This window comes from Leucoraja erinacea, chromosome 1 (genome assembly GCF_028641065.1).
Source record: "Leucoraja erinacea ecotype New England chromosome 1, Leri_hhj_1, whole genome shotgun sequence".
Lineage (NCBI taxonomy): Eukaryota > Metazoa > Chordata > Chondrichthyes > Rajiformes > Rajidae > Leucoraja > Leucoraja erinaceus.
In genome coordinates, this window is record NC_073377.1 from 84,266,180 (window position 1) to 84,277,003 (window position 10,824).

Consider the following 10,824-nt stretch of genomic DNA (forward strand, 5'->3'; position numbering starts at 1 on the left):
TCTGACATACCTGTGCCCACGAACAAACTGAAAGATTTAACTAGGGTCAACTCCAACACAACCCACTTGAAGGCAATGGTTAAGATACCAAATACAATATGGGACAGTGGATGTTAGATGGTTTTTGCAATGCATATATCAGTTTAGTAAAACGTTGATTCGCATAACTCATTAATACTTAGCTGTTTTAATAAAGATTCCTCATGTCCCAAGATATTTCCAGTTAATAGCATTAATATAATGCTTTGCAAGCATTACTGTAAATGTGACTACATATTTGTTACTTCCCATTAAATTGTACTTTTTGGCATTTTGATCTTTACCTTCGTTCTCTACTTTGGTAATATTTGTGTCTATGTCCAGATCCTATTGTTCAGATATTTAACATCAATTCTCTTAACACCAAGACAACTGAGTCGCATGAGTGCATTATGGACGCAAGACTTCCTCGTTTGATTGCAGGTTTTCTTGACATAGTAAAATAGGATAATACCCAAAGCAACCATTGATTGTCATTCCTTTCCCCTTTCCACCCGTCTTCCTCACCCCAAATTTCTATTGTCACCTATTGTAATTACTTAATGGGTACTCTCTGCCTTCCATTTAATTTTAGGTGGCGCACTTGGAACGTACAGGCCATTATTTGACAGTGAAAGATAACCAGGTTGTGCAGCTTCATCCTTCTACAGTCCTGGACCATAAACCTGAGTGGGTGCTCTACAATGAATTTGTACTCACCACTAAAAACTATATCCGGACCTGTACAGATATCAAACCTGAATGGTAATGTACTGAGATATGGGTTTTGAACTGTTTGTCTCTGTTTGCGATAAGTTGTGCAATGCATCAACAGTACAAATTCTAACTTTGAAGATCCAATCCGAAATCATGGGTCAAGAGTGTTTTATTGTCATGTCCCAGAAAGAACAATGAAATTCTTACTTACTGCAGCACAACAGAATATGTAGTCATAATAAATAATATAACAAAAACTTAGGAAAAAAGAACAAACAATTACAATGCAATAATGATAATAATAGTCTATTGTAGTTCATAGCTTATGAGATTGTAGTGTTTAATAGCCTGATGGCTGTAGGGAAGAAGCTGTTCCTGAACCTGGACTACAGTTCTCAGGCTCCTGTACCTTCTTCCCGATGACAGGGGTGAGATGTGTGTGTGGCCAGGATAGTGTGGGTCTTTGATGATGTTGGCTGCCTTTTTGAGGCAGCGACTACGATAGATCTCTTCGATGGTGGGGAGATGAGAGCCGATGATGGCCTGGGCAGAGTTTACAACTTTTTGCAGCCTTTTCTGCTCCTGGGCGTTTGAGTTGCTGAACCAGACCATGATGCAACCAATCAGTATGCTCTCTACTGTGCACCTGTAGAAGTTCTCTTTTGACATACCGAATCTCCGTAATCTTCTCAGGAAGTAGAGGCGCTGATATGCTTTCTTTATGATTGCATCAGTGTGCTGGGTCCAGGAAAGATCGTCGGAAATATGCACGTAAGCAGATATTAAAGTAGTTCAGTGCAGTTACTGAATATAATTCCATTCACTTAGCTGCTCACACAGTTAATATCATTAATTTTGGTCTCAAACTTAATTTTATGAAGACATGAAGAGTCTGTAGCAGGCTTTGAATATTGCAAAATACGGGGGTAGAGCAGACTCAATCCACATGTCAATGCACGGTTCTTGCCAAATCTTTACACTTGTACTTGTGTTGCCGGACAAGGAGCATCGCTGTTGGATACAATTGGTGCAGCTAAAGCATAGCTCACGGCGTGCAGAGCATTGATTACTGTTGCCTTGAAATAACCATTAAAACTACCCACTTCTCATACTTAGTCACTAGCAAATACCAATAATCAGACTCGGGGCTTCACAATAAATCACATTTAAATGATTTAGTCCACGTAATTTAATGCGGTTTACGCTGAATTTATGCGCAACTGTAATGGTGGCCTGGTATTGACTTTGATAATCTGCCTTAGCATAATGAAATTGCAGAGCCTAGAAAATTTAAGAACATGCTGGGTTTCAATTTTTTTTCATTGCACATATTGACTATTCTACAGTATGCCTTCATAGGAAACACCGCATTTATAAAATTCATGCTATCAGCCTCTTTGAAAGCACGATGCAGAAATCGAGACTTGGGTTTCATACGAGTGCTCTGCATTACGAACCTAATAATTTTTCAACATAAGCTTCATATAAAGAATAATGTTTCGTCAGCAGCAATATCCAGACTTTAGTTTCATGAGTATAAAAGCTATATTTCGATCCCTTAGAGCATACAGGTTAACTACCTAGGCCTTTTTATGCTTGAAGTAGAAACCATTCAGGGAAAGCAGGGAATTGGAAAGGCAGGTGGACAAGGTGAATGCAAGTGTATATTAGTAATTGTAAGAGAGGAGAAAAGAATAATAATGTAAATAAAACCTGAATGGATATTTAAAATAAATGATAAGAAGTAAGTTAAAGAACTTGCATTTACTCGTCATATAGAGAGGATAGTGAGGAAGACGTATGTCGTGCGTGCCATCATCGGTCAGGGCAGAGAATTTACGATGTTATTACACAAAACATTGGTTAGATTGTACTTGAGGCATTGTGAGCCGTCCTGGACGCGATTGTGCTGCAGGGTGCAGAGGAGATTTACCCGAATACTGTCTGTATTGGAGGACTTTGGTTACAGGGAGATGTTGGGTAGGCTGGACTTGTTTCCCCTGGAGTGAATGAAGCTGCCAGGTGAGCTGATAAAAGTGTACAAATTTATGAGTGGCATGCATATGGTAGATATCCAAATTATTTTTCCCTTGGTAGGGGTATTAAAAACAAGAGGGAATATGTTTAGTGATGGGCGAGAAATATAAAGGGGATCCAAAGGCAATGTTTTTTTTTTTCAGTGGTTGATATGTGGAAAAATGCCAGAGGTGGTGATGGAATCGGATACATGTACATCATTTTGAAGGCATTTAGAAGGGCACTTAAATGTGCAAGATCTAGAATGATACGGTCCTCATGTAGACAAATGGGACATGTTGATTGGCAATAGGGTGGGCTGAAGGCCTGTTTCTGTTTTCTACAACACTCTGGTTCTATGATCATATTTTTGATCACGTTTGAAAGCAATCTATCCAAACGTGGGCAAAGCATAGAGTCAGACCATGTGTGTACAAGAATGTCTGAACCATTAAAAAAAATGAATATTTAGCAAATCCTGTTTTGAAGGATATGATGTGATGGTAATTTCACTGTCAGACCTTGTCACCTTGTCAGACCCTGGAATATTTAAATCTTTTATCGGCTATTTGAAAGGGGGTTGGAAAAGATGGAATAGCATTTGCTTGAAAAAAGATGCAATTACAGCTGTCGAAAGAGGAGACATCAGCAAAAGGGTGATCAGACAGCAACAGCAAATGAACTAAGGAAGACCTAAGGATAGCTGGCTCATGAGTGTTTATCCACAGACCTGACAATGATGTGGCTGCAGTGGGGAACCTATGCAGAGAAAGATCACCAAAGCATGTAACAAAAGTCATGGCATTTAATTTTTGCAGACGGCAAGAAACAGATCTGCAAAAGTAATGTCTTCAGTTTTGGTCACTTCATCTCATGAAGAATATGTCATAAGAGGTGCAGTGTAGATTTACTGGAACAAAACCAGGCAAAAAGTTGTAGAATTATACAGAATGTGGAAACAGGCCATTTGACCCACCCAGTCCAAGTCCAACCAGTGGGCAAAGTTCCCATAGTCATCCCATCTCCCAGTGCGGGAGTGGTTGCATGAACTTTGAGCAATTAACTGATTTAGGCATTTAAATATGGTGGGTGATTATAAAGCACTTTTAGAAATTATCTTTACCTGTGGCTGAATTCAAAACAGCTGGGTGACGCAGCGGTAGAATTGTTACTTTCCAGAGGCTTGGGTTTGATCCTGACTACAGGTGCTGTCTGTACGGAGACCTATCTCTCTGTAGGTTTTCATCCACACTACAGTTTCCAGTGCTCCGATTGCCACTCACACTCCAAAGATGCACGGGTTTGTCAGTTAATCAGCTTCGATAAAAATTGTAAAATTGTCCTTAATGCGTGGGATAGTGCTAGTGCATGGTTGACGCAGACTCGGTGGGCCAGGAAGTCCTGTTTCCGCTCTGTATCAAGCTATTGGGATATATAAAGGCTGAAATATTTAAGTGAAACTAATTTCTCCCTACTTGAAGCAATATCCAAATCAAGACTCGTCTCTTAATTCTTCTCTTCCATTCATGAGTGAGGTTGATGCATATTTGTATTATATGGGAAATCTATGCGGAAACAAGACGTCTATAAACAGATGCAGATTTGCTTTAGTGGGAGTTGTACCCAGATTTCTCTTAAGCAGGGAAAGATTTATCATTAGACTATTGTGTGACTTTTCCACATCTGAATTAAAAGCACAATCAATCCCCTCACTTTATTTTAGAGGTGCATAAGGGAGGAAGCAGACCACCTACTCTAACGTCCTAGTTTTGAGAGCGATTATTACTGAATACTGGATCAGAATAGAATACATGATCAGACAATTGAGGGTGGAGTTGCTGCCTTACAGCGACAGCCACCCGAGTTCGATCGTGACTACGGGTGCTGTCTGTACAGAATTTGTATGTTCTCCCCGTGACCACGTTGGTTTTCCCTGGGTGCTCGGTTTGCTCCGACACTCCAAAGTCATACAGGTTTGTAGGTTCATTAGTTTCAGTAAAAATTGTAACATTGTAAATCGTCCATGTTGTGTAGGATAGGGTTAGTGTACGGGAATTGCTGGTTGGCATGGATTTGGTGGGCCGAAGGGCCTGTTTCCATGCTGTATCGCTAAACTAAACTATGCTGGTACTACCTATAAATATCAACTCCTGCACTGTATGTTGTAGTCATACAGCAAACGGGCCCTTTGGCCCGACACATTCATGCCGACCAAGGTATCCCCTCAGCGAGTTCCATTTGTCTGCGTTTAGTCCATATCCCTCTCAACATTTCCTCGAACACATTTCAGTTATAAAGTAGTCAATTAATTGGTATTCAGTTACTGACTTTCATGGACCATTGTAACCATATTCATATTTTACCAGATTCAGCATGCATTTCCATTTGATAGAAACTTCCAGAATTAATTAACCACTAAATATGAAATAATTAGAACAATCGTCCAGAGACTTTCATCATCTTTGGATCAATAGACAAGAGGAGGAAGGAATGAGAGAAAGTACTTGGTGTGTTTTGGGACTCCTTATCTAATGTGAGAGAGAAATCTAAAGAGGGAATTTGTTGCTGAATTTAGAATAGGGATTGAAACGAACCAGATAGAGAAACATCCAAGCCATTAATATGATTAATTACACAAGATTGAGAGGAAAGATCTAAATTTTCAGGCAATGAGAGACTGGTAGACAACTAATTCAGTTTGTATATGTATAAATGGAGACAGATGGGGTCCAGACCATAGTGTTTAATGATAGTGATAGGAAAGATAATAGAATCTTTATTCAAAAATGTAATACTATAGACATCTGTAAATCTGCTTTCAAAGGGGAATATTGTATGATCAGCACTGGCACTTTTGGAAGCAGTCACAGAGTAAATGTAATATGATTTTCATGAGGTTGATTCATGACAAAGCTCACAGCACATGGAATGAGAGGCAGGTGGCAGAATTAATAGCATGCTGACTACAAACCAGAAAATAAAGTAATAATGACACAAGAGATGGCAGATTGCTGGAAATGGGGCCAAAGTGATCCCCATATGAGTCGTGTCACATCATCCCGTTCTCCCTTTCCACCGAGATTTCTGTCTGCAACTCCTTGGCTCGTTCATTTCTCCCCATTCAACCCTGCCGCGGCACTTTCCCATACAACTGCTGGAGGTATAACACCAGTCCCATCACTCTACACATCTAGGGAGCCCTTTCTGCCGAGACATGTTCACCTCTTCCAACCTTATGTATTGTATGCGATGCTCCTGATGCGATTGTCCCAACATCAGCGAGGCCAGGCATAGACTAGTCGACGTTTCGCTGAACACTTGTGCTCGGTCTGCCAAGGCCTGCTGGATCTACCATTTGTCAACCATTTAACTCCCCACCCCCAATGCAAGAGGTTTGGACAGAATGTACCAATTTCAACTTCACGATGAACAGTCTTTCCATGATGAAAATTCACAGGGTGTAGGATACTTATTCTGATCAATCAACTTTAGGAAATTAATGTAATGCACACTTTTTAATTGCGATTTTGTTATGCTTGGGATCTGCACATATATTTGCTAATGTAAGAAAGTGAGGTAGTTAATCACATGGCAATGTTTGGGTGCCGTTTTGAATGTAAGATAGCAAGGGGGCTTGGCAGGGTAGATGTTTCACTTCCAGGAGTCATGAATGGGGGGGATGCTGCTGCAAAGTAAATGGGTAGAAACAAAGAACTGCAGATGCTGGTTAATACTCAAAGGGACACGAAATGCTGGAGTAACTCAGTAGATCGGGTAGCATCTTTATAGAACATGGATAGGGGACTGAAGAAGTGTCTCAACCCGAAATGTCACCTATCCATGTTACCAAGTAAATGGGTTGGACATTTAAAACTAAGATGCGTAGGAATTTCCTCTCTGGGGGTAGTGAATCCCTGGCATTCTCTGTTGCTAAGATTTGTTGGAGGCCAGGCCATCGGATATCTTCAAGATGGAGCTAGATAAAAATATTTGGAAGATAGAAAAACCTTTATGGGCATAGACAGAGAAGAGTAGTTGTGGCCAGCACAGTCATGTTGAATGATGGGGCAGACTAAGGGGGCTTTGTGACTTTCACCTGACCTATCTCTTGTGTTCTTCCTCACTACTTGGGGTGCCTACGTTGGGCAGTGCTTGTGCAAACATTGCACTCACGTGAGTTTAAGACTACTTTCTGTAAAATACGTATTCTATTTTTCTCTGGTATTTTATTGCATTCCTATTTAAGTTTTGTTTTGATTTTCATTGCTTGCTATGTTCCGTTTTCATCAATAATTTTCATGCTGCAAATATCAAGAGGATTGGACAATTTGGAAAATGTCTTCCATGTATCCATGAGATGGCAGTGTTTTTAGTTTGTTCTGCCTCTAATCTGATTGCAATATTTTCAGGTGTGTATGTAATCAACAATAGTAACGTGTACTTTCTGTCCTAATAGGTTAGTGAAGATAGCTCCTCAATACTACGAAATGGGCAACTTTCCTCAGTGTGAAGCCAAAAGACAACTGGAACGCATTATTGGCAAACTTCAGTCAAAGGAATATTCTCAATATTGAAGTTATGTTAATGTAGGAGACCAGGCAAATGCAGATTTCATATTGAAGAAATATGGACTTCAAATTCTGCCCAAATATAACAAATTTAATTTGTCGATTCAAGAAAACCTTTGGATGTTTTCTTTCAAGTGGATGGACAATTCCTCACTTTTATTTTTTAAAAGAATCCTTGTTTATGGCAGGTTGTGTAACACTCTGTTGAGCAACATAGTATGTTGCTGGTGTTATGTGGCTTTTTTTATTGTTATGTTGACTTTTGTCATAGACCCTGTTGGGTTTTGATGGGTTGGGGTGGGCAAAGGTTTCAGAATAATGCTGTAACTGTTAATTTTTAAAGTTTCATCATTATTACAATATTGTCTGAATTTCTCATAGTGATTCAGAGTTGCCGATTAAAGTATGTACTTCTCAACCACATACTGCATGATTCTGCCCATGTTGACATTCTTAATAGAAAGTTGTAGCGACTCAAAGAACATGGAAAACTTACATATGTAGGCACCTGAATTTTCCCAACCAATTTTTGACTTAAATAAAGGTATAGTGACAAATTTTTTTGTGTAAAGTGTTTTCTTGGAAGAAGTTATTTGAAGAAAATTTACATGATTCTCTCCATTGTTCAAGTAAGTTGGTCTATTCTTGGGAGTCGAGTACAGATGATACTAGGAATAAGAGCACGAGTAGTCTGCACAGCTTCTTGAGCCTGCTGTATCATTCAGTAAGATTAACTCTTAATTTCCCAACTCGATCTTCCCAGGGTGATTCTCCCCCATCTCGATTCTTCTGTCTGATTTCTGCAAAGTCCAAGAGTATCTGGGTCTCAAATATGCACAGATTCCTAATTTTCTGTGTGGAACATCTCAAAGATCCATATTTACTTATGGCAATGAAGGAGGCCATTAGCCCTATGATGACTCGCAGAGCAACCCCATCTCCCCGATCATTTTCCCTGGACAGTATTCTGTATATTCCCACAATCCCTTTATAACACCAGATTCTACCGTTCAGCTACACACCAGAGGACAATAAACCTCTCCTGCATGTCCTTGGATGTGGGAGGGAACTCTCTCAGTCACAGGAATAACGTGCAAACGCCACACTCGCTCTACTGGAGGTGAGGACTACGTTCAGGTCCTAAAGTCATGCTCTTGCTGCTAATTAACAAATACACTGTTCATGCAGATACAGTCCTCAGCACCACAAGTCCTTGTGCTATAACTTTTGCCTTGAGCCATTGTCCTCCAACCATCCTCCCCTCACCTTTTGTGTATCATGTATGTTTCTATGGATTTTTTTATCCATTCTGGGAAAAGGATTCTGACTATCTACACATTCCCTCTCATAATTTTATGCAGATATACCAGGCCCACAGCATCCAACTAATCACCTTACAATTTCTCAATGTGAAATTTTCCGACAATATTTAAATTGCCTACAGAAATTTAAACTGGTCCCATCTAATTCAAAGATCGACTGGGGATTCAGGTCATAGCAAAAATAGCTTTTCAGGTTCAATCATGGCCTATCTAGAAACTAATCAAGAATGTACCCAAATGCATTCGTTAACTGTTAACATTGTACCTTTGTGTCTTTTTCTGTGAAAACCAGCACAAAATATTTTTAAATGCTACAGGAAAAAACTAAATTTTAAAATTGCCCCAATTCCAAAATGCCGACACATTCCCTCTCACATAAAAATCCCTTAATGTGAAATTGCTGACCAGGCAAAAATAGCTTTTATTGTTACCCCAATTTCAATTGATGTCAACTACTTTTTCAAAATGTTACATAAAAACAAATTGCTGAGGGTTATTGTTACCTTTCATACAAGTTTGGTTTGCATTATTGATTGTCATGTTTTTTTCAGAGATACAGTGAAACACCTGTTTGATATGCTATCTGGTCAAATCTTCCTGCTCTTTTGTCTTTGGGGTAAGAACAAGGGCTTGCTCTGTGGGCTGCCCCTTCCAGGTAATGGTCCGCCGGGTCCGATGACCAGGGAACCGGCTCGGCAGCTACCTCCTGCAGGCTGCAGCATTTTGGGAACTTCAGCACTGCACTGCTATCTGTCTTTTTTGAACTCTTGGATTTGATTTGATTTCTGCGCCTCCCAGCTGAGTGAAGGCCTTGATCTGACTTATCCCAGACCTATTCCTTCAACCATTGCTGCTTCAAGGGGAGTCTTATTTGTTGTGTTGCACCTGTATTTTCTGCTCTGTTACATCATTTCAGTGTGGCGCAGCTGGTAGAGTTGATGTCTCGCGGCACCAGCATCCCGGGTTCAATCCTGACCTCAGATGCTGTGTGTGTCAAGTTTGCACACCCTTTTTCCCTGTAATCGTGTGGATTTCCACTAGGTGCTCCGGTTTTCTCTCTCATCCCAAAGATGTGTGTGTGTTTTTTGGCCTCTAAATTGCCCCTAGTGTGTAGAGAGTGCATGCGAAACTAGTCGGCATGGACTCGGTTGGCCAAATGGCCTTGCTTCCAAGCTGTACCTCTGAACTAAACTCGTCCACATCACCATTTGCACCGGTATTTTTATTTCAGAGACAGCACTTTCTGTTTCGTGTCATTATTGATAAACTGCTGATTATTTACTTCACTTTTACACTTTGTATAGAACTTGGGCTTTTAAGATGTTCACTCACAGCAGGTCGTTATGCTGCATTCTCAGATGTGAGCCCGGAGATGCATTATTGTAAAAGTTGAATGATTTTGAGGAGAAGCCAAACAAAAATGCCTTTCGTTTGAACTGGCCCAGGGTTTGAAGAGCTTGTCCTATTGAGCAAATGAGAAAAAAAAAATATTTCGGAATGCTAGCCAATGTATAAGCAATGGAACAGTAAAGAGAGCTTTCTGATTCTGCACTTAAGGTTAAAAGTGTTTATTTTAAGCATTCTAAGTTCAAAATCTTACAATATAGCTTTAGGTTTATTATTGTCATGTGTGCCAAGGAACAGTGAAAAAGCTTTGTTTTTTCGTGCTGTCCAATCGGATAATACACATAAATACAATCACATCATGCTCATGACACAAAAGAACTTCAGATGCTGGTTTAAATCGAAGGTAGACACAAAATACTGGAGTAACTCAGCGGGACAGGCAGCATCTCTGGAGAGAAGGAATGGGTAACGTTTCGGGTCAGCATTTTGTGTCTACTTCCAAACTCATGTACAATTGGTAGAGCAAAGGGAAAGATGCAGAGTGTAGAATATCGTTCTCAGCATTGTAGTGCTCCAGCTCCGTGGACAAATGTCTACAATAGGGTAAAGATTAATTGGGCAGTACCCCAGCTTATGGAAGGACCGTTCAGAAGCCTGATAATAGAGAGGAAGAAACAGGTATGTGTCAATTGCCTACAACATATCCTTGAAACAATTACTTAATTTAAAGCATAGCCTAGCACGCCCCTCCCCTCCCCTCATGTTACCCTGCAAATTTCAGTTTATGTTACCCTTTCAGGTAATGCTTTTCTGATCCAGCCCTCTGTGGAAAATAT

General features: G+C 40.1%; 1 protein-coding gene across 2 annotated transcripts in view; it reads left to right on the forward strand.

Annotated features, from left to right (window-relative positions):
- The window catches only part of dhx15 (DEAH (Asp-Glu-Ala-His) box helicase 15), a 117,684-nt gene extending 109,806 nt beyond the window's left edge, over positions 1-7,878 (forward strand). For both annotated transcript variants that reach the window (XM_055638195.1, XM_055638204.1), the window contains exons 13-14: positions 614-783; positions 7,208-7,878. In XM_055638195.1, coding sequence (XP_055494170.1) covers positions 614-783; positions 7,208-7,325 — 288 coding nt within the window. In that variant the 3' untranslated portion in view covers positions 7,326-7,878. The remainder of the gene's footprint in view (positions 1-613; positions 784-7,207) is intronic.
- The last annotated feature ends 2,946 nt before the right edge of the window (positions 7,879-10,824 follow it).